The 25000-nt window shown below is 39.0% G+C and overlaps 2 protein-coding genes and 1 long non-coding RNA gene across 4 annotated transcripts in view; 2 read left to right on the top strand and 1 right to left on the bottom strand.

The window, feature by feature from the left end:
• The window catches only part of LOC137998078 (ephrin type-A receptor 4-like), a 44316-nt gene extending 40674 nt beyond the window's left edge, over positions 1-3642 (bottom strand). For both annotated transcript variants that reach the window (XM_068844488.1, XM_068844489.1), the window contains exons 1-2: positions 3509-3642; positions 1202-1362 (exon numbers count right to left, since the gene is read on the bottom strand). In XM_068844488.1, the coding sequence (XP_068700589.1) occupies positions 1202-1362; positions 3509-3581 (234 nt within the window). In that variant the 5' untranslated portion in view covers positions 3582-3642. The remainder of the gene's footprint in view (positions 1-1201; positions 1363-3508) is intronic.
• Positions 3643-4707: 1065 nt separating this feature from the next.
• LOC137998085 (uncharacterized) lies at positions 4708-6866 on the top strand. The gene is made up of 2 exons (XR_011122655.1): positions 4708-4825; positions 4950-6866. It is a non-coding gene; the product is annotated as an uncharacterized lncRNA (long non-coding RNA).
• Positions 6867-15185: 8319 nt separating this feature from the next.
• On the top strand, positions 15186-24759 carry LOC137996253 (ephrin type-A receptor 4-like). The gene is made up of 15 exons (XM_068841667.1): positions 15186-15504; positions 15847-15894; positions 16443-16805; positions 17120-17389; positions 18552-18669; positions 19749-19801; positions 19914-20144; positions 20263-20373; positions 20583-20770; positions 21001-21120; positions 21261-21331; positions 22612-22652; positions 23306-23402; positions 24102-24201; positions 24688-24759. The coding sequence occupies exons 1-15, from the start codon at positions 15186-15188 to the stop codon at positions 24757-24759; spliced, it is 2202 nt and encodes a 733-aa protein (XP_068697768.1).
• The last annotated feature ends 241 nt before the right edge of the window (positions 24760-25000 follow it).

Genomic DNA, 25000 nt, shown 5'->3' with positions numbered 1-25000 from the left:
TATAGAAAGGAAAGGGTTGAAGTAACGGAGTACCTTTTCTGGTGCTAATTGCGATTTCAGTCAATATGGATTTCTACCAACATAAAGTTTCCTTTACCCTACCCACCGTCCCCCTAAATAGGACATTTGTTGTCGGACACTTGCCACTTCCTCGTCTCCGGAGCGAAAATTATCTAGCTGAGCTTAGCATCCTCTAACGGTTTCGTACGGTGGAGCTCTGAAAACTAAGTACTCCAATGTTATAGACAGACAACCCTAAAACTGTAATTTAAAAAAGGAAAATAATTCGCGATCGATTTAATTAAGCAGTAGGGGACTTTTCCCTTGTTTACATAGTCTCATCTAAACACGAGGGAAGTTGGGAGAATTCGAGACAGTTATAACCCTAAACACGGAAAAAGTCCTTTATTGCTTTTATAAATTATTTCTCAAAAATAATTCGACAAATGAAAGAAAATGCTGGTTTTTTTTTTACTTTTTGATTGAAACAGATTTTCTTGATACACGCTCATATTTCCTACCAGCCAATCAAAACGCGCGTCTGACAACACATATCCAATCAAAATTCGCGTGATGTCACAGCCGTGTGTACTCTCATCTAAACGTACACAGCTATTGACCAATGAGAGTGCGGGTACTATCCTAATTATTCTATAATATATTATTGGACCATAAGAAAGTTGTTGTTATATAGGAAATTCATGGCATTAATGCAGATGGACTAGTTGCAGTCTTTTGAAAGCCATTATTTTTGTCTGGCCGTTCACCGTAATATTTTGAGAAAGGCGTAAGAGCAGGTGATTTATAGTTTTATTGAGAAAATATAATCGTGCCTTCTTATCAGCAAATGAATCAGAGAACTCATTAGAGCCAAACTTAGAGCAAGGAGATGAAATGCATTTTATGAAATCGACATGACCACAAGCAATGACAGACCCCCAAATGACGAGTCCCTGACAGGTGCTTGAGAGGGGATGCATAACCATGTTTTGACTTTGTTATACTCTTCTGATTTTGTCCCATGGGGTTTTTTCGCGGTTATTCACTTTCCGCATTTTACGTTTCTCTAAATTTTACGTATGTTTATATCAACTTTACCTACTGCAATATAATGATATTGTCAAACCAGTAAATTGCAGGCGGCTGTTCGATAGGCGTTCATATGCATAAATTCTACAAAGCAAAAACTGATGAAACTCACATTAAGAATTCGTGGTAGTTTAGCGTTAATCGAATTATCCCATTCTTGCTGAACCCACGGTGGTGCTGCCAAAATATACTCTTGCTCTGATGATGCGCAAGGTGCAAAGATGACGATGGAGATTAAAGCGGTCCAAAAACGACCCATAAGCATTGCGTGACCTACAACATGATCAAATTCAAACGTGTAAACTGAAGTAGCAGCTCTCGTAACCTGCTATTCTTTGGTATTGTAAGCAGCTTCTATTGTTTTTAAATCCAACTCATTGTTTTTGGCTTGGGTATTGAGCCAATTACATTATACGTTACAAGAGCTGCTACATGACTTTTCAAATGCTGTTCACGGTATACCGCCTTCGAGAAACGTAACGAGTAATAGTTCGCGACAAAGACAAGAAAAAACGAATATGCTATTTGAACTCTGATGGGCATGAAAACGGTTGGGAGGGTTAGATATTAAAAGGCCAAACAAAGTTGGCACGGTCTTTTCCAACTTTTATGATCATGCGGGACTTCTCAGCGGGTGAAAACGCGAATTTAAGAAATTTCAATGTTAAAAAAAGTATTTTTCTTTTTAATTTAAGTGAATAGATAATGTTGAATTTTGAACCTGAAAGCGGTCAAAGTAAAGGCCAGAGAAAGCACTGCGTTTTTCATCTTATTAATTAATTAATAAACAACCGATAATTTATTTCATCAAGTTATTTATAAAACGAGTTATTTATTTTGTCAATTATCTGCACTGTCAACCAAAAAGGACGGAAATTATCCATAGCATTGTAATCAACAGCAATTCTTACACTTGCATGTAAGAAATTATACACATTTTTTTCCAAACTTATATTTCTCCTCTAGACCAAATATCATTTGCAAAGACTTCGAGGTGGTCCAATTTTTCAACGACGTCAAATTAAACGATTTCCTTGGGATCTGCGTCCTTGTTATAAGGCGCCTTATCAATTCTCCCAGCAGTCAATAACGAGAAAATTAAAGAAAGGCAAACAGGCAACATATCTACACTGTATTCACGGTGTGTCGAAGCGACGTTTGTTTGGTTGACATTAGGCAATTGTATTATTTTAAAGTGTTCTAAAGTGCAAGGGTACTGTTCCACTTGGATGGTCGCACTTAGTTGTCCTGGAGACGCCTAAACTAGTGCTCTCCAATGGGAAGTGGTGGGAAGGGGAGAACTAACAATCAAGTGATATAAATAGAATTGATTGGAGTTTTAAAGACAAGGAACGAATCATTAGCAAACATTAACATGATCGTATTTAAGTGTGATCGAAGTAGCCTATAATTCATCCGGTATATAATCGAGCAAATACAGAATTGTACCCCACAACAATATCATTCATTACAAACGAGAGGTGTCGCCGACTATGACATCAGACTCCCTCTATTTCTGCGTGATCATATCAATGTCGTTAGCAAAAGCAAAATCCGGCAAACATATATCGGCTTTATCTACTTTTATAAACCCCAGTTTCAACGGTGACAACGGGAAATTTTCTTAAGTTTCGCCAAGAAAACTTTTTCACTTCAATTTAAGAGTTTAATCTAGATATAACGAAGATAAATATTTAGATGTAAAGAAGAAAGAGTAAAAGCTGGTAGGCCTGGCGTTACGACTGTATGCCTTGCTTTCCCGTTACTTTCTTCCCTTCAGACATCTGCCTCATCAAAATGCCATCACGTGAAATCTATAAGCCAGCCTTATCACCAACACAAGCAAGGATACTTAATCAATGAGCAGTAACATTAAGGAGCAAAGAATACGAGAGAGATACAACAAACAATCTGTTCAACACAGAGTCTCAAGCGAGTATACTAACACATGTTCCGTCTTTCATAAGGTACTATGCTATCCGATCCGAATAAATGTCTAACCCAGCAGCCATACAAATCTCAACACGAAGAAGAAGAAGAAGAAGTCAGCGAATTCTACGTTTATGTTTATTGTTAATCATTGAGGGTCACACACACAATGAACGCAGTCAAAAATAAGCATTGAAGTCCCGAAACCTAATTCCTATTTTTAAAGTGTAGTTTCCTGGGTCATTGGTCAATTTTGCATCGGTTCTACTTCATCTCGTCATGGCTTTCATTTCGATTGTCATCCACGAATTTACGGCAACCTATTCGTACGCAATTTAGCAACAAAGCTCCGTTATGAGAACAATTGGTCAGGAGTAATTTCTCTCCGAAATTATGAAGTGAAATCAAATAACAGTTTCACAAAAATCAACATCAAAATAAAGATCATTCAATTATGTGGTAATTGATTAGTGTTCACACATGTACATACCAATCGAGAGTTGACGAGAAGTCCGTGAACGTTGAGAAAATTGACTAAACGCAAGGACAGGAAAATGAAACATTCAGTCCACCGTGGTTTAGGAGTATAAATGACACTACCTACCATAGAGGAAGTTGTTACCCAATATGTGTGTCACACAACACGTTCAATTGCCTGCTATGACTCTTCGCTAAGAACTTGTAGCCTTTTTTTTTTTAGAAAGAAAAACGTAACTTTTTATACTTCAGTGAAGTTTAGAAGCATACCAAAACGGAATTTATGATATGAAATTTTTCACTAGGCACAAGGAAACCGGTGCGCTTGCATTTTCAATCCATGTTAAAATTATTCTTATTATTCTTATTATTATTATAATTATTATTATTATTATTATTATTATTTTGCAATTATTTAATTATTGAAGCATAATTTTACTCTCAAGTAAGATTTTATTTCGATAGCTGTAACGTGCATGGGTCTTTCAAATGATAACATTTCCTGTAAATATTGACGACGGATTGTGAGAAGTCGTTGTCAGTCAGTAAAGTAGAAGTGGAGTAACAATCATGGCAAAAGATACGCGCGACGAACTCAACATCGATGAACATGGATCATAACTAGGATGTTTTGACTACCAAAATGATTGCGATTTCTTTTGAAATTCCAAAGGTATTTCGGGTAATGTAAACAACCTTTTTAAAATCGGGTGACCCGGCGGCAGTCACGAGACTGAACAGTCAGTCTTCCGCACGGTGATATAAAGTAACACAAATTTAATGGAATATTTGCGGTGGCCCACAACTGTCACATCAAAACCAAATGCTCACAGCAAATTCAAATCACTCGCAACAAATTCAAATCACTCACAACATTTTTTAGGTGTGAATGGGTTAATTTGACTCAGACAAAAACAATGTCTCTATTAATAGTGCAGGTATGGAAACTTCGCAGGTAGCGGCTTCATGTATGACAAACATTCTTTGACGTCTTGCACCGCTGGCTGGAGGTGACTGAAGACGCCTAGCGTGGTCGATCATTGGGGAAAATATGCTCATGCATACAGACCCCTAAGTCAAAGGCAGATCTTGTCAGCCAGTTTTTCAGTCAGTTTGCCACTTTGAGGACGAGATGACACGTGACAGTTCTCCGAGAGTTTTACTGGTCTGGCATGTAGACTGGGTACAAGTAATTTCAAGTGTCGGCCATTGCTTCTAGAATCGATTCTAGAGTGTTGTCCCCGTTGTGTATTTAAATCTGCGGTCCTTTTCCCTGTTTTGGGAAAATGTTGATGAGCTTTCCGTCAAAAATTAGTTGTAATTGTTCAAGGTAAGTTATTTCTGTTTCAAAATTGCTCTGTCGTGCTGTTTCTGATTGGTTTTCTTTCTTTCATTCATTTCGAGAATTAACTACTTTCCTGTTTTGTTTGTTTGTTCTTTGTTATTTCATCCAGGTGACGTCGCTGAGTGGAGTTTCCTCGGCGATATCGATACGGGAGTTGTTTACTCACGCAAGCCAACATATCTAGACTCGGCTTGTGTTTAGTGCGGACTGCACTGAAGCTAAGAGCTTTCGCAATCCCACATTCATTGGTTTGAAATCCGGGAGAAACACCCGAAATCCGGTGCGGGTTGCACCACATATCTCACGAGTATTTCACAAGCCCTCACAAGCCAGTGGTATGAACTATCGGTGTGGGTTACACCTCAAACTGAAAGAGTTATTGTGCTCAAAAAAATACTTGCATTGAATAAGAGTCTTGCTAGTAGTAGGTACTAGCCGCCAGCATGGGAACAACGATCGAACATACCGGTCAAGGATTGGCTGTCACAACAATTTTGTGAAAGCCAAGGATGCATTTTCACGTATGCGGGGGCGATTTTTGCTTAAATGTGTTTTACTTGCCAACAAGTTGTTGGACATTACATGTCGTGTAATGAGGTGATGTTTTGGTTTACACAAATGATGTGCTACAATTTTTACAATGTCGTGAGACAGGGAAGTGTTCGAGTACTTACTTAAGACGTGGAGATATTATGAGAAATTAATTAATTCTTAGTACCATTGAAGAACAGAGAGAATTAACAAGAGGGTTTCTTCTCGACGCCTAACGGAGAGAGCAATGCGGTTTGTCATCTCACCGATCGAACCGTTTCTAGCCGTAACTCGTAAAAAGGACTAATAGCAGAGTTCCGCGCGCCGAAGGCGTGCGCGCGTAGCACCATAGTTAAGAAAATACGGTTAACCCATCGATGTGAGAAATTTTGGTTTTAGCTATGACGTCATCGACTGTCCGTCCGTACCTACGTTCACTCCTCCATGTATGACAATGTGACCAGTACCATGTAACCATATCGCGGGCTCAGGTTTGGAATTTGGAAGCAAGCAACCGTAGACAATCTTCCTGTCGGTGTACGTTGGATCAGTGGCATGATCTGATCGGCTTAATTACAAGCTGAGAAACTAAATATTTTGAGCAAGAGCCGATACAACGTAGATTTGATTTTAGTGGTGTAATGTATTTCGGCTGGCCAAACCAGCCTTCTTCATCAGGTACAATGAGAGTTTACATTGGGTTGCTTCTATGTACATATATATATATATAGTGATACGCTGTTGGCTCAAGGGATCTACTTAACTGACTCTTTAAATTAATTACCCTTGTCCGCCTGTGAATCACATGTTGATCCAGCGTTATCACATAGAAAAACTGGCCCATTAGGGAGTCCCACGTAAATGCCACACATTAAGTGATAAATCAGCCATGTTGCCAGTGTGGTTGTCCTGATAGTGTAGTGGTCATCACACCCGACTAGTGATCAGGGGGACGTGGGTTCAAATCCAGCTCAGGGCAATTACAGTTTTCCCCAGAAGTTGTCCAGTGTTGAGTTTCCCATAACTTTCTCTCAATTTCTCCTCAACTTGGACTGTCACCCGTTTTCAAAAACGTTGCAATTTCAAAGTATATATGATATATATATGCCTTTTGTTTTCTCATCAGAAAGGTGAGACACGAGGCATGTGTATTTCACGCTGAAGGAACAATGCGTTTTTCTTTTAACAAAAATAATATTCAAAAATTGACGAGAGAAATCCCGCAAGCTATTTGAGGGAAATGAAACAATCTTTAATTGAGTCAACCGGGAGCTCTTTAATCCTAATGTTTTTTAAAGGTTCATTACGGGAACTAATATTTTACGGGAAGCCATCACAAAGAGGTGTGGTCTGTAAACCCGCCAACAAAACAACCTCTGAACCAACCAAAATTTATGACTTATTTAAGTCATTTAAGCCTTTGAATGATTTACCATGTACACGGGGTTCATGCCAACAAGGCCGAAATCGAGAAGAATTAAAAGCAAAACAATGAGTAATGTGCTACTCATGCTTCCTCGCTATTGCATCAGGAGGCTGACAATAACTCGTGGCTTTTTCGAGATGACAAGAAATCGCAAACAATAAGTGTTTTGGGGGAGACTATTCTGAACTAAAATGGCGGAGGACAAAAGAATTATTGTTATTCCGATTAGGCCTTGCTAATTAGCTATTATTATGTTCACGTTGTTCTTTCGTTTTATGGACATTAATTATTTCGGATCCGGTATATGAAAGACCAGAACAAAGTGAATTGCGAAGACAATATTCCCAACAAACATTATCCAATTATAAATTCGTTAGACACCTTTCAAAACTGAAAGATCAAGCCATAAGTAATGAAATATAGGAAGGTTTTCAACCAACCTCTAGAGACACCAATAAAAAAATAGAAAAAAGTACGACTTCTGGTGGACGAACAATAGAAGCTAATGAGAGATCTTTTGTTTTCGTCCACCAACATGGCGGCGATGACGTCGTGTGAAAACCTCCTACAACTTAACTTTCTCCAAAAGTAATTTACGTTCTACTTTTTTTTTTTTTTATTTGGCTTTTGAGTTGAGATATGTGGCGAAACTGCTCCGTTCCTCAAGGTAATTCGGAAAAGAGCTGTCTATTAATCACCTTCTTCATAACCCGAGCAGTTATTTCAGTTAGGAAAAAATAACACTGAGTTGTTAAGTTGTTAAGATACTGCCTTTCCCACATACCTTATTCTTTTCACAACAAAAGCTTTGTAATGCCAAAGAGCTATATCTAACTGCAGACAGTACTGTTTCGGCCTTCTGGGCCTCATCAGTGCAGTGCTGATGTCTGGGATGGAGGTTAAGCTTATAAAGCCACCCCAAATGTCCCACACATGTGGTACATCTAAGCCATGCCAGAGTGCTCAATGTAGTAAGTGGATGTTTACGTAATACTGGAAAAAATGTGGTAAAACATGGGAGTTACAACAAATTTGAATTCAAATACTAAGAGTAACGGAAAAATAACGGAAGTGACTCTAAATAATAAAGTGAAATCTAATACGTTTCTTCGCGGATATTAAGACCGTTGGGATCAATTGTCCTGCCTTTGGAAATTAAAAAAGCCTCCCTGGCCTTACGGATCGAGTCTCTGTTTGAAATGTTCTGCGACTGTAGACGGTTTGGATTTGGCTTTTTATGTAGCGTTTTCTAAAGTGCGGCGGTGTTCATTAAAACGGTCTTTCAACTTCGTTTAGTCTCTCCTATGTACTGTAAATGGCATTTGTTACATTAAATCATGTAGATAAGGTTTTTAGTTTCTCAAGTTATGTGGGAATTAATGGAGCGTGTTTTGCCGGTAGAAAAGAATTTGAAGTTGGTTAGTCCATGGAAAATGTAAGGACAGGTAACGCAGTTTTTGCCACAGTGAAAAGAACCGGAAGGAAGTGCGCAATTGGAATGAATGACATTAGGGGACAGTTTAGCTGTTACCAGCGATCATGACTAAAACACCACACGAGTACATACGGGTAACATACGAGTAACATACGAGTAACATACGGAACATACGGATACATACGAATACATACGACTAACATACGAGTAACCTACGAGTAACATACGGATACATACGACTAACATACGGATACATACGAATACATACGAGTAATACGAATGTTTTTCTCATAAAGGAAGCTCTAATTATAGGCCTTGCAGGCATTTTTCACGTCAGCAAACACGTACCCGGCTCAGTTTGAGGGGGGAGGGAGGGGATGTTGATCAACCCCCCAAGGCTTTCGTTAAATTTAGTCACAGTAAAATAAATTCACATGAAGTGCAAAACCCTTAGCTTGCGCTACAAGATGACAATATATTTTGGATGTCGCTTATGTTGTGTAACGTCATCAGATTCGCCATCTTGATTTCACTATTTCAGCTTAAGTTACCTATGATAAATCAGTGCAAAAAATCAGTGCAAAATCAAGCCAGAAAGCTCAAATGGGGTAAAAGATTATGACAGACCTGCTCTGACTTCCTTACGTGTCTTAAATGTAAACTGGCCTGACAGTCATAATCAACTACGAGAGCAACATCCAAAATATACTGTCATCTTGTTGCGCAAGCTAAAGGCGGCGAAATACGAGATACAAAAACCCTAAACTTGGCGCGCAACATTATTTCGTTGCAAGTTTGGGTCGATTTCTCCCGTTTTCACCTTGCATGATCAACTTGTCGCGCAACAAAAACATTTGTTGCGGGTTGAAGAAAGTTATTGCGAAAAGTAGGGAGCAGATCTACTCTGAACAACAAATTTTGGCTTTGTTGCTCGTTTTTCATCAAGCTCACAACTTGTCGCGCAACAAATGTGCTCTTGTACTAGCAAATCAACCACTCAGCGCCCTGCATTTCTTCAACCCGCAACAAATGTTTTTCTTGCGGGTCAAGTTGATCACGCAAAGTGAAAAACGCGAAACATCGACCAGAACTTGCAACGAAACAATGTTGCGCCACAAGTTGAGGGTTTTGTATCTCGTCTTTCGCCGCCTTAAGGGTTTTGCACTCCATGTGAATTTATTTTACTGTGACTAAATTTAACGAAAGCCTTGGAGGGTCTATCAACACCACCCCCCCCCCCCCCTTCCTCAAACTGAGCCGGGTACGTGTTTGCTGACGTGAAAAATGCTTGCAAGGCTTATAATTAGAGCTTCCTTTATGAGAAAAACATTCCTATTACTCGTATGTATTCGTATGTATCCGTATGTTAGTCGTATGTATCCGTATGTTACTCGTATGTTAGTCGTATGTCAGTCGTATGTATTCGTATGTATCCGTATGTTCCGTATGTTACTCGTATGTTACTCGTATGTTACCCGTATGTACTCGTGTGGTGTTTTAGTCATGATCGTTACCAGCAGGTCTCGAAGGTTAGGGGAGCGCCTGAAAGCCACAACAGGTAGATGTAGGAAAGCATTTTTGCAGCGGTCCGAGGAAAGAAGAAGATTGTAGTGTTTTTGGAAGAAAGTGATGAATTATAGGTCGTTATGAAAGGTATGCGCTCGGGTTTGTTTATCTGTTTAGGTTGTAGGGTATGTATGCGGGGAACTTCTGCGACGCGTTGTATTTGTTTAGTAACAAAGTCACGTTTGTAACCTCGTTTCAGAACGTATGTCGTTAGTTCAGTGATAAGCTCGAACCCGCGATTTTCGGCAAAATCTCCAACAGCGATTGAGTTATAACAATTGTTTGTCTAGTTTTTCGCGCGGTTTTGTGGCCGGCTGTGGTTGCTTATTATGGAACTGAATTCATCCTTTTTGTGGAGACTTTTTCGATTTGTAGGCTTTTTATGTGAAATGGATGTCCAGTCTCGAGACGCTTTGTTTGACTGTGAAATTGCAGTCGAGTAAGCGAGTAAACTGAACAGAGAGGGTGTAAAGATTATCAGTCAAAACCGAAAATGTTGTGAAAGAGATTGCAATGCATGTAATTTCAGTTTTAGTTGTTGATTAAAACTGTTGGTTATTGTTTGCAAAGCTAGTTTGTTTACTGCTGTCATCTCAGACGTGTCATGATCACTGTAACTGATTGTATCATAGTTAATAGAGAGCTATAGAGGGGAATGGTTTGGAAGCTCGGCAAACATCAGATAGATAGATAAAGCGTTTATTAAAATACAAATCGCAGTCAAAAGACTGAATTACTTGTAAAAACTATTTTCAGTAAGTTAATAACATGTAAAATACAATGTAATATAATATCCTAAACTTAAACTTTTTTACGAAAGCTTACACATCTTAGAGTTATTAAAAGTATAAAAATATGAACATAGTATAATACGTAGCTAAAGGTTATCAAAGGAGCAAACAAAGATGCCAAGATTTAGGTTGGAAAGTCCAGGACCGTGCACAATCTTTTGTTTTGCGCTCATACACTATGCATGAATTACGTAACCAACACGTTTCTATTGGTTAGTTACTCAGTACGCAGTAAACAACTATTGTATTTTGTGCACGGTCAAGGCCAAAAAGGAGAACAAAAACCTACAACAAAGAAATTTGTCGGGTTTCATAACTATTCCCCTCTATTAACCATGATTGTATACACTAAGTGAACAACTGGTACTCTAACAATGAGTGATCGATTTCTCAGACTTGACTATTTTTGTTTGTTTGTTTGTTATTTATTTATTTAAGCAGGTTGAAGGTTTGGCAGCTATTCAGCTGATGTGGACCTGCTATTCCCATCAAACCCCCATATACACACAGAGGACAGCCACAATACCGGGAACTTCCTCCCCTACTCTTCTCGAATAGTGTGTGGGTTCTTTAACGTCCCACAGGGAACTAATGAACATGGAAGTTATTTGTGAGACGGGACCTCCGGCTTATCGTCCTTATCCGAGAAAACTTGAAAGTCTAACCATTTGCGGATGTAATTACAAAGGCAACACTTTCTCCTCAGTTATTTAAAGACCCTGAGTGTTGCTCACGACTTCCCGCATGGCAGCCCGTTGCTCAACCAACTGAGCCACCGGTGCGCGGTTTATTTCCTTCATGGTTTTTCCGCCGAACCCAGATTTACTCATTAGAACTCCAATATGGATTCCTTAGATTGAATGTTGCGAGTTTGTGTTGCTTCAAATCATTTAATCTTTCGAATTAGGAGCGATGATATATTATATGTATATACTGTCTTCTCATAGTATACACTTGAAATTGTTGTGTATATGCATTTTCCAAAATTGATAAAATGAAAATGACAAAAGCGGCAACATCAACAACAAAACTCAATTCAGTTATTCTTTCCGCAACGGTTTTTGCACCTTGTCTCGCAAGGTTCTTGGCCGTTGCAAGGTGTGTTACGTGCAACTTGTCTCGCCGTAGCGTTCCAAGACAAGATGCACGAAAAATTGCACAGCCGTAACAGCGCCTTAGTGCTTAATACAACACGCACTGCTTTCATTAATATGCACTGAGGATGTATCAGTCATCATATTTCCATTTGAGATGATAAACGAGTGATAATTCATTGTCTTGTACGTTCACCTTGGTCACCTTTGAAGCGGTAAAGGGGTCTTGCAATTAGTGTTATTAATAAAAAGGATGTAGTGTGGAAAGAACAGAATGGGACTCGGTACTGAATGATAAACATATTAGAAATAGCAAGTGACAGATGGGATATGAGCGGGATCGACATTTGTGAGGATATTAACAATGATGGCCCGTGAGCGCGCCATTTTTAAATCCCAAAGAGATCTCCTGCAACTGACTTGTGAAAGAAATGTGGGATATAGCTGATTGATTATTGCTCTGTGTCTAAATTGCAGAATAGTCATTCTGAAATTTAGTCTTAAAAAATCCTGGACCTTTTGGAGAGAAATGCGACAACCATCAAGAGTGATTTCATCGCAAATGGCAAAATCCGGCGTTTCAGCACATAGCTTCTTATAACGCCTCGGTGCTTTTAGGTCAACCACTGCTGTCCTTACGGTGTAAATATACACTTCAGTGAAAGGAGAAGTCCACTTAAAAAAACCATCTCCTCAAGCAATACGCCTTGCGTAGAATCTTGTTGTATCCATAAAGATCTCTATTCAGGATTGATCTTAGTTTCAGGTAAGTAAAAAGTTATTTTTCCTCCCTCAGTCATACTAAGAAAAGCAAGATCAGTTGACGTCTGATTATCTGATCAATGGCAAAAGGAACCATATTTATGCTTTACTAAATGGAATAGGTGCTTCATAGCTAAGTTGGTTAGAGCGTCTCACCGGTATCAAGAGATCACGGGTTCAATTCCTGTTGAAGTCCTGAATTCTTCAAGCTTCTCTACGTAATTGCTAAAATAAATTAGCTAGCGAGGATCACAGCTTTATTTGATTCCTTTAATTTCCTTCCCTCGCGTCTCTCTCTTCTGCTGAAAATATAAATCAGACAAATTCTTAAGATTGATTCACACTATATTAAAGAAAATCTAAATATTATCCAATACCGTGACTAAAAATTATTATGAAATGGAAATATCCTTACTTCTTAAAGTCCCTATGACGCTTATTTTTTACCGTTTTTTAACTTTTCGTTTTAACATATTTAGTGTCTGGAGTGTAGTACTAAGAAAATTTTTCTCTTGTGGTGTATCTCTTTTCAGGTAGAATCCGTTTTCCTAGGCTAAACTGGTGATCCTCATTTTACCTATAGGTTGCATACGCACTCCGATGGATTGAAGAAACTTTTTGGAGCCTAAATTAAGCCTAGAGAAAATTTAGGGTCAGGTTAGGATTAGTTTTAGTTATTATACATAGATATTAATTGACCAATCATAGAAAAGTAAATAATCAAAAGAACTGTGTCGGGTTGAGCATGTTCGTCGGTGTAGTGTAATGGTGAAGACACAGTACAACAGATTTGGAGGGTGCGAGTTCGAATGCCGGTAAGTGTAGGAGTTCAGAAACCGATAATGATACCAAAGATTAAGAAGATGTGTTGAGATGCGTAAGACAGAGCTTGATGAGAGAAGGTATAAGTATCCGTTTAGAAGGGGTTTAAGCTAAGTAGGTTAAGTGCACAATTCAACTTAGGTAAAATGCGGATTACGAATTTTAACCTACAATAGGTTAAAACGGATTTAACCTGAGAACGGATTTTATCTGCAACATATCCACGCGTTTAATGTTTGGCTTTCCAGTTGGGTCCTGATAACTAAAGACGTCAATTCTATCTGAATCGTCAGAACATTCTCGGTATCCGAAGGGTAACTATTGTCCGACCTTTCTGTAAAGTCGACTTAACAAAAAGCTCTAGATTTTCAACAAGACTTCTATTCTTACACTTTTGTACAGATGGGATCAAGTTACTTCTTTGACGTCATTAGTTACCAGGGCCCAATTGGCTCAGCCAAATTTTTTTGGTATTCATCAAACGCCCGCTAAAACGCTTGGATACATTATGCGGGAGTTTTTTTGAAGTACTATCCTCCAGACACTATAGTTATTTAAAGGAAAAGTTTAAAAAAGCAAAAAGCTAAGTGTCATAGGGACTTTAAAGAAAGAAATAATATTTAGCTGCTTTTGTTTTCATTTGTGCAGTTAGTAATAATCTTGGTTGTTTGGTAGGTCACGTATTCCTTATGTGGATTTTTTGGAATTCTGTGCTTGCTATCGTCACGCTTGCAAAATGGGCATTACCAGAACAAGTCGTTATCCTAGAAAAACCAGCGTGTGATACGTGCTATTGGACATGGAACAACCCCAACGTAATGATACCTGGCTCTCACCCAGTAAGTTTTTTGCTCTGGTTCATGAGTCTCTTCGTTACTTGTTAAGTGCTTCACTTTTATCGAAAGACTTCGAAACTTTCAAAACACCATAGTGTGCCGATTTATTATTCTTTTAAAGTAGAATTTTTATAACTTGAAGTAGTGAGGGCTTGTAAGGCGCATTGACACTGAACAAAGAAATGTTACATAGCGCACCTTCACCGATATCACAACAAATTTCTAATTACCTGGGAGCCGTTTCTCGCAAGTCCCGAAACTTTACGGGCCATTTTCGGGTGTCACAATTCCCTATGTATCACAGGAATGGAGAGAATTTAATTCGTCAAAGCTCACAGTTATTTTTCTTTTTGTTACCTTGAAAACATGTTATAAGATCGGGTTTCCAAAACAAGTGGTTGGCAATTTCACAGATTGCTTTTCGAGCCCGAAAGGTTTTCGGGACTTTCGAGAAACGGGGCCTAGAGCCGAACTCAACTGGTTTCGTTCGCACCACAATGACAGAATCATGATTAATGGTGGTGTTGCTGTGCCTGAAAGTGACAGCGCGATGTAAAGCTGCGTTCCTTTACCCCCAAAAATCTTAATGATAATCATCATGATAACTGATAAGCAAGGAATTGCATTACCTTCTTCCCAATCGGAAAACAATCAGGAACGCAATTTTTACTGTTAATCATTTAGGGTAGAATATTTTGTGGAATAAGGTACGCGGAAAAACCGAACTCTTACACTTTTTTTCTGTTCTTGTCTTTTTTCCTGAACAGTGGCATCACCCAAGCGGTCAGAACACAAGAAACAGATACACCGTATGCAACTTCGTTAACACAGCAAGACTAGACAACTGGTTACTAAGCAGTATTATTAGAGCGGGAACTATTGAAAGATTCGATGTTTCCATTGAATATTTGTCACGCGAGTGTCTGTCAAAATACATATATTGTGACGAATCGTTTTACGCGTATGTCTGGGAATCAAACTCAAGCATACCGGGTCAAACACCAGACCCTATCAGCAATTATAGTTTATATAGAAGATTTGCAAATATCAGCCGTCTGTCTAACCACAGAGAATCTTTAACAATGCCACTTCAAGTGAAAAGCAAATTTATTGTTCTGGGATTTCGTGATCAAGGAGGCTGCAGATCACTGTTTTCGGTTAAGATGTCTTATAAAGTTTGTCCACTTAAATTACTTGGAGACAGACGGGTATCTCTCCCACAAACATTTCCTCAAAAAGAGCCAGTTATCGTAGAAGGAAATTGTACCACAAACTCTGTGCAAACTGTGCCAGGCAATTTAATTGTTCTCTGTGACAGTAACGGAGAGTGGAATACCAGTCAACTTAAAGACAGATGTGTCTGCAAGGAAGGCATGGAAAATGTTGGAGGAATATGTCAAGGTGTTTTATTTCCCTTTCATTTTTTACTGTGGAATTTAATGCAACTCGTTCATGTTTTCCTGCCCTGCATGTTTTATGAGTTAAATAGTTAGTATGATGACCAAGCAAAGGATATCCGTGCAACTTTCTTTATACTTTTATGACGCTGACTCTTTGTAAGGGAGATTTACTTCGCTCATGGATTTATAAAAATCCGCCATTCCCCCGTTTAATAATACCTTATATGAGACCGCTGCACCAACAAAATCTAAGAGCAATAGGTATGGTCAAAAAAGTTCTCTCTCAAAATCAGCTCGTGATTACTGACAGTTGTTGTTCTTTCTTTTTTAAATAAAATGTCAGCGTGTCCACCCAAAAATTTCAATGAAGGAAAGGGATGGAACTGCACAGGTACATATCAATATTTTTGTTTATTGATTCCAGTCACACTAGCATGACAGTAACATGCCGAATACCCTGCCACCTTAGTTGGCATTCGGGTTCATTAAAGAAAGAGACAGGATACAATAGATGTTATTTTTATGCTAGAAAGTGGAAGAGAATTCTGTAGTTAAACACTGGCAAGTGCAGCCTACATACTTTTGTATAGGGAGGATGCTCTTCCAAATGTCCCGTTTCTTGGATGAAATCACAGGCAGTTATAATCGTATATTAAATGTCTAATTTTTCCCTCTATTCCACTATCTTTACCCAAGTCTGCAACGACACACCGTGCAACACTCCATGTACAATAATCTTTGCTATCTGCATGCTTTTCTTTAATAATGAGTTGGTACGTTAAATGTAAAGAACCTCCTTTCGTTACCCATCTGCAATTTCAGGTTAAGCCATCCAGTTTTCATTTCTGATGATTATGATATTGCAGCTTAAATGCAAAATTAGGTCTGACATAAATTCTCATGAAAGACATAAACTGCGCTTTTAAACATTTTTCCTAGAAATTCCATCAGCACCACGAAATTTACTGGTCACATTCGTAAACCAAAGTGCCATAGAGTTGGCATGGGAACCACCTGAAAAAACAGGTGATGAGAAGCACGTGTTTTATGACGTGAAATGTCGTAAGACATGCAACGTTGATGACGCCAACAAGTGCGTCCAGAAAACTTGCGATAACAACGTCAATTACATACCCAGAAAAGAAGGAGTGCACGAGACACACGTGATGATCACGCATCTATTGTCATATGTCACTTACGAGATGAGAATCTACGCCAGGAACAGAGTGAGTGAAGTGGCTCAAAAGATGCATGGATCTGACGGAAACTTTGCATCAATTTCTGTTAAAACAAATGGATCACGTGAGTTTTTTTTTTCTCTTTGAAATTTTAATTTCTGTATCAAATAGTTTAGTGAGCTGAAAAACTCCCAAAGAATCGCGCTTATCATAAGTTATAATACTCGTTAAATGTAAGGGAGTTGAGGAGGCTTTCGGGAGCATTTATCGCTGAGAAAAGTCCAGACCAGTGCATGCGTCTTTACTTGTTCTTCATTTGTTTCTCCTATCAAAGTAATGTGTTTCACTAACGGGAAACCGCGGATTTAACTATTGGGCCCGGAACTTGCTGATAGTAAAATTGTGGTTTGATCTTTTTTTTTTTTTTTGCTGTTCAAGTTCCTGGTAAAGTAGAAGTGTTCCTTGAATCGTTAAGTGGCACTACCATTCGCGTTTCGTGGAGATTAGTGAGCAAAAATGGCGATACACTGGCTTATTACCTGACCTACACAAGAGCAGATGATGCGAATGATTCACAAACCCTCAGGACAACAAAAACGGATGTGATTTTATATGGGCTCGAACCTGGAAAAACATACAGTTTTGTGGTGAGAGATTGGCTTTTGCGAACATCTTTGTCATACTATACATTATTCGTAACTAACCGACGATTATAAGAAGTACGACAGAGGTAGATTACTGTACTGTGCCACGCATAGAATGTAACGTCCGTACAAGCACAAGTACTTCAAAATTTGACTTGGCCAGGTTTATCAATTTATCATTTCTAATCATTCTCAGCACATGCTCTTTGAAAGCGCATGGATTGCGAGAAGATTGGGCAGTACATGAGCTACTGCGGCCACAGCGATCAGTGATTGCCATGGCCGCAACATCGTGGAAATTTAATTGTGACGTCAAATAAATTTCTCCTCTTTGAACACTGCAATTTTGCTTCTCAAAGCAAGTGTTCACGACAGATAAACATACACAGGAAGGCCGATAAAACAGAACACAAGTCTTAAGTTCCCCATTTAATTGGTAGACCCCGTACATCATTCAAGAATTAATTATTTTCAATCCCGCTGCTGTCATCTCAAATACAAATTCAAAACACTACAAGTTATAAGGAATAACCCTCTTGCATATTTCATTCTTGAGGTCGCTTTTAAGATAACTTGTGGTCTATAATAATTATTTTTTTCAGGGAGGGGATAGGCGTGACGTGTGAGGATACCTGAGTATTTTGAACAGTAGTGTAGAGCAGCAGTCAGACAAACTACCTGCTTTGCATGATGGCATTTCAGAACTAGCAGTAGGGATAGGCTCCACGTTTCTGTGCGGTGTATCAAATTACTCAAAATATTGATTGGTTGACTGATTGATCGATCGATCGATCGATCGATCGATTGATTGATTGACGCACTTATCGATTGGACTTTCGTCTTCAGTAAATATAAAACGCACGAGGCGGAAATGAACATAGTGAGCAAACTTCGCATTATATGTATGTATTATGCGACGTTTGTTCACTATGTTCATTTCCGCCGGCCCTGTGTATTTTATTTCCACTGAAGTTGAAATGGCCGAGAAACAAAAATAGTCATGGATTTGCGTCTTATTTATTGAAATTTGTAATCTGGTAGGTGATGGCAGAAAACCATGTCGGACAAAGTTCAAGTGAAGTAATCTTAATGACGATAATGAACAGTGAGTCATTTTTGTTGCCTCTTGTTTCTTGCTCGTGGGTTGCTCGTTTATTGGGGTTTTTACTATTTCAAAGTTGAACGTGTTAAACAACTTTTCCCATCTTTTTTTTTCCACGTTTCAGGTGATTCCAGAGGAAAGAAACAGGGCAACTATACTACTTACATCATTGTATCTGTAGTTCTTAGTACGGTTTTTTTCACTGTGGCTACCTTGACTGGTTTATTCCTTTATCGGCAAAGGTAAAAAAGGGTTTAATTTATACAAGAATCAGTGATAAGTTACTGTTTTGCAATATCTAAGTAAGCAAGGGCTCCACAATTTTAGGCTACCAGCCTCAGTCAATAACACTTACTAATCATACATTCTCTATTAATATGAAAACGTCATGTAAAATTGTTTTTAGTCAGTCTTTTTTTTTTTTTATCATATTCCTAATAACAGACTAGATGACACATTGGAGGTTTAAAGTGCTTAGTCCCAGTCAAACGCGAGATGTCTAGAAGACAAAAGACTCTTACAAACTAACCCAGCCAGTTTGAAAAGAAAGGCACTTAAAGGCAGTACGCATTATATCCTTGGCAGTATGAGCGCGTAGTAGGGGCGAGACACTCGCACACTCGTGCCAGGAGTGCTCGGGGCCAGAGCAAGAGTCAACTATTGGCAAGAGATTGCTCTTCCCAACAAGGCGCACAAGTCTTCTCTTTTAGGAGTTACGTTATTATTTAAGACTACCGACCGAGTGCTTTTTCAGAAACAGTGAATTATAGTCTTAAATTCTGCAATCTATTCCTCTTTGTACTTGCAGGGATATTAAAACAATCGATAAGTCTTAAAAGCCTCCGACTCCTATCGCAACCCAATCCGGCAAGTTAGCAATAGCAATGGGGACCTAAGATCTACGATGGCGATGTTGACAAAAATGTCACCTAAAAATATAACTTTGCACTATCGTAAGTCTTCCGCGATGATTCCGTCTCGTTCACGTCCCACAATGTGGGCAAAGTATCCTAAAAATAAATCGGTACGAGCGGTTTCAGAGTGAAATATAGAATGAAAGGTTCTCTATTGCATGCACACGTTGTCGTCAAAATCTAAAATTTGGTGATTTCACGTCGTCGCTATGCAGAGAACCGCAAAAATAAGAGCTAAAATCCGTGCCGCACATGAAGCACGATTATTTATACACTTTTAACCAATCATATCGTTGTTTTGTGTGGTTGTGTCCGACGTCGTCGTTGAGGATCTTAACTGATCCCTAATGACATTTGGTTGTTGTGATATTACGTACAGATATGTTCAAACTTTCTTTACCTTGCAGAAAAGTTCCCAACAAATCTGTGCGTCGTGTTGAAAATTCTTCCGCTCCAGAAGGTAAGCTGAAAAAGGGACGGTTACTAACAAAACCGTCAAAGAAAAGTGACCTGTTTGTCATATTTCTGCGGACGTAATCGTAATTTTATTTTAATTTGGATTTGATTTCAAGAAAGCGTTGCTCTTGTTGAAGAAGAGACTCTAAGGACCTTTGTCATTCTGGAAACAAATGCGAATGGTGCCTTAGATGGGGGCCAGTATATGGAAATGAGTGACATCCATTCCTGCTTCGAGTTGGAACGAAATGAAATCAAGTTTGTAAAGGTACTTGGAGGTGGCAACTTTGGAAAGGTGCAGAAAGCGATCGTCCGTGGCACAACCGTAGCTGTCAAATCTCTCAAAGGTGAGACCTTCCTCCAATTTCTCTGTCACACCATAAAGCCGTAGGTACACAAGTTAAGGAGCAAAGCGTCCACTGTTGAAGAATACAAATTTAACTTTTGCTGTGATTTTCACAAAAGATAATGCAACTATCAAAGACAAACAAGACATGTTGACAGAGCTGCAAGTAATGAAATGTCTCAAGCCTCATCCTCATGTATTACAGTTGATTGGCTGTTGTAGTCACAGTGGTAAGTACTGTTAGTTTTAGTAATTCTTTCATGAGCCCATAAAACGTGTGGGTGTGTAGACAAAAAAATTCCCGCTTCCGATAGTTTGGAAATGGATACACGTAGACGATTTTCTGAGTTTGTTTACAAATATTTCCATGATCTTTTCTTCTTATTATCTTATCTTTATTCCATCCTTTTTTGACCACATCAATTTGCTACAATTGCAGATCCTCTTTTAATCGCACTGGAGTACATGCCCTATGGGGATTTGCTGGGTTATCTGCGAAAGAGCAGAGGTCACTGCGACATTTATAACTCAGGAGAGAAGAAACCTACATCAAGGCTCACTGCCATGGATCTTCTGTCATTTGCTTGGATGATTGCAGATGGGATGAGCTATTTGGCCGACATGAGGGTGAGATTGAGTTATTGCTATTTATCTCCTAATGTCTTTAGATCGGCGATATCTCCCTAGCACAGCGTTCGCTGTCATCACCTATAGCCACCTTAGTCACAATATCATGATGAACATCTACAATAATACAAAAGTTGGCTGCTTCTAAAATCACTATTGTCTGAATAGATAGATTGGTCGGTACGTACATTCTTGGATATGCTCTTGTTACGCTCTATTTTTGGTTACAGGTTGTTCATCGAGATTTGGCCGCTCGTAACATTCTTGTGGGCGAAAACAGAGTATGCAAAATTTCAGACTTTGGACTTGCGCGTGATGTGAACGCCGACATATATGTGCGAAGCTCTAAGGTGAGTTTTCAGGGCCAATTTGTTCCAAGTCAAGGAGGTATCATACTGATTTGTCGTATTCCTAATATTGTAGATTTTCTATGGTAAAGGTAAAGGAGATTGATTGTTTGATGAGTTTTCATTAATTGCTTTTCTCACAGGCACGTCTTCCAGCGAAGTGGATGCCCCCAGAATCTCTCTTTCTAGGGGAATCAAGCACAATGAGTGACGTGTACGTAAACCCATATCAAGCTACGGCCGACCAATCGCGTGATACATGATTACCTTATTCCTACACAACATTATGTTCTCAGAACTTGATCAATATAGTAAATGCGTTAACGTGCATACGCATTCGACAAAAATACTTATCTTCTTAGAAAGGGAAATCCCCACGTCCTACCAAAAGGAAGGGGGGTTAACTTTTATTTGTCCCGTAATACGTGAAAAGATAGTATAATCCTAAATGTCGCCGGGTAAATACCCTTACTGCGTGCACTTGTTAAGCAGTCTATTTAGTTTATTTATAGTATTAAGTTAAAAAATAGGAGAGGGTTGGGTTGGTGCTTAAACCTAGAAGGGGACTTATGTCCTATTGTTTTTGCACCAGTACTGTTTGTACAAATCCTTAAATAATAATAATAATCATCATCATCAGCATCATCATCATTTTAACCAGTAACAGAGGTTTCAACGTTTGTTTGTGGTAACACAAAGTAATTGATATGGACAATCACAGAAGGCAGAAAAATGAGTGAAATAAATGCAAAGAAGACACATGTGAATGGACCTCCGGAAAACGGGTCAGAACACAGCTTTATTATTCCACTATTAGGCCATTTTGCCATATTTGGTCACAAGAACGCGCAAAATATGAGACGGTAATACGCTACGCTATACTATGTTAAACCATCGAATAAGATGTATATAATACAGCGGCCTTAGTGACTGGTTTAGAAAACAATAGGCACAAAAAAAATTTTCAAGGGAAACAATGGAGTCTAATTCTAATCACAATAGAGCTGCATCCTATACTAGACCCGGTGTAATGAAATTAGAGGTTGTAAAGACCTTCATGGGATCTGGGGATTAACAATCGTACCAGGAGACAAATGGTTTAGTCTGCCCAATTCCAATTCTTAAAATATGAGATGTAGATGTAAGGATGGCGCAGTGGTGGGAGCACTCGCCTCCCACCAATGTGGCCAGGGTTCGATTCCCAGACTAAGCGTCATATGTGAGTTGAGTTTGTTGGTTCTCTACTCTGCAGTGAGAGGTTTCCTCCGGGTACTCCGGTTTTCCCCTCTCCTCAAAAACCAAAATTTGATTTGTTTTGCGTTAACTTGTTAATTTCAATTTACAGTGTCGCTGATTAGTGCTCTACAGCGCTAGAAGATTAGACACTAAAATAAAGTTCCTTTCCTTTCCTTTTCCTTTTATATTAAACCCAAATCAATACAAAATCCCTTTCGATACTTGCAAAGAAACAGCTGTTTTGTTATATTTTCACAGGTGGTCGTACGGTATCGTATTGTGGGAAGTTTTCACAATTGGTAAATATGTGTTTTTAAAATTGTACTCTTACCGAAACCGTACTATTTGCCATATTTTAGAGATACTATAGCCGTTTGGTCATTTGGTCCGTGAACGATCGCGCAGTTTTCTTAAATTATTCTGAGTTTACCTCAAAAGTCACCTTTGTGTCCTTTGATTTCTTCTAGGATTTCTCAAAATTAATTAAAGCGACCAATGATGGCCCACGCTTACTCACCTTTGATTACAGTTCGAATGCTGTACCACTGACCTTATCAAAGACAATTTTTTTTCTATCGGAACGGCCTATAACTGAAGGTGTTTGACAAGTGCTCTTCATATCATGACGAAAAACAAACTTTAGGTTCCCTTTTAATTAACCATAAATTAACCCATAAGCACTTTCTCTTTGGGCCAGTTTCCAAAACTGATGGAAGCGAAATTCTCGATCAATGGCCGGCATGAAAAACAGGACATTGGTAGGCATGGAGTTTACTCCTTTATACTTTCCAAAGCAACACATCTTTTGTAAGAGCAGGCACTATACTGAATTGGTCAGCTCTTTTTCAGTAATGCCCTTTTGCTCGTCTCTTACCCTTTATCTCTGTCTCGAATTAAATGTCAAAAATTCTGCTTTCAATAATAAAAATGAAACAGAAATGTTCGTTTCCAGGCGACTCACCATATCCCAGAGTCAAGTCTGAGGAAGTGGCTTCTTTGTTGGAGAGAGGATATCGTATGCCACGCCCAATCCACATCTCAGAGGAGCTGTAAGTCCTTGACAATGTTATCACTGATTAGTCCATGGCGAGCTCGTATAGGTTTAAGACATTTCATAGTGCGTAAAAGCAAATTTTTGCAATAAAATGACAGAATTAACTATAAAACGGTAATTTGTAGCGGTCGGTCAACTTTGAAGATCTTAGGAAACTGCCCGCCTAAGTTTTTATTGTAAATTATGGCAGCCAATCTCTGGGACACTGGGGATATTTCTTCTGTAAGTGGTGTTAGAGTAAATCATCCATGTCTCAGAAAAAAGGCCGAAACAAACACAGAGCTTATCAACATGTACCCTGCGAGCAGTTGGTTTCTCCTACGCTTCTCGAGAGAGAAACCAGTGCGAGCAAACGTTTCATTTTTTCATAGAGAATGTGCGAAGTACGTCACACCCCACGTGATGTACTTGACATCACTTCGTCTTATTTCGCAGGAAATCACTACACAGAAAGCTCGCCCAAACGCAGCAGTCACGTGGCTGAACGCACGCGCAAGCGCCAAAACAAGTTCACGAACTCGTTTTACCAGTTCGAATTTAATTTATTCGTCCTCGGCTCTGGACGGCCTCTCACTAAAGAAACTAACGGTTGCTCGCAGTGGGTTCTCTCTCGGGAAGCTGCTCGCTGGGTAATCAACATGAACATGTCAGTAAAAAATTCGTTTTGAAATCGTTATGAATGTTTCTCATTCAGGTATTCCATTATGTCTGAGTGCTGGTCTGAGAACTCTAAAGATCGCCCTACATTCAGTTGGATATGTACAGCTCTAAGAAGATTGATGGGTGATCACAAGGTATATGATGAAGCCAATGAAGGAATTTGTTGAAATTGAACAGCAAAGATTTGTGCTATGGGATTCTCAGGGCTGGGTCATGAGAAGCAAGGCAGCGCCAATCCAGGGCTGAAATTAATATTATGCCAGTGCATCGGTTCTCATTACAACTAACCCAGAATTATCGATATCGTTGATTGATCCTTGACTTGGTTTAACATTTCAACATGATTCGATAGTTAAATATGATGCAAAGAGTGAGCCCAGGAAAATTGGGCGCTGTAAAGATGTGAGGGGGGCAAAAATAACTGTTGATAATAATTTCAACTGTACGGAAGACAGGAATTATCCAGAGAATTGAAGACTGGGAGGTTATTCTGTCCTATTTTCCCATTTTTGTCTTCCTGTTCAAAAGAACTATCAAAAATAAGATATTCCTAAATGACTTTAATGATTCGTGCACCTGTCTGTGAACACCATAATTACTTTTTTTTTTTTTTTTGGCAGTCTTATGTCAACCTTGATGTCTACAATGACAAGGATTACATCAATTTTGACGTCGTTGGTGAACTGCAATGATTCCTGGGTGAATCAAACAATGAAGAAGAAAAACCGACCAATTTAGTGTCATACAGCAGAAACTTAGAATTAAATCATGTTCTTTTACGAACAAAGGCGCAACTTAGAACACTACAACTGTTTAAAATTCAGGTTCAATTCTTCTTGTAGATAGGGTGTGTGTTGTGCGTGGGTCTGTTCATCCATCATACCTGACCCAAATCATTAGACCGTATTCATAAATGGCGGCTTAGTAATTATT

Source organism: Montipora foliosa, chromosome 3 (assembly GCF_036669935.1).
Source record: "Montipora foliosa isolate CH-2021 chromosome 3, ASM3666993v2, whole genome shotgun sequence".
NCBI lineage: Eukaryota > Metazoa > Cnidaria > Anthozoa > Scleractinia > Acroporidae > Montipora > Montipora foliosa.
The sequence above is the reverse complement of the archived record's forward strand: the minus strand, read 5'-3'. Positions and strand labels throughout refer to the sequence as shown.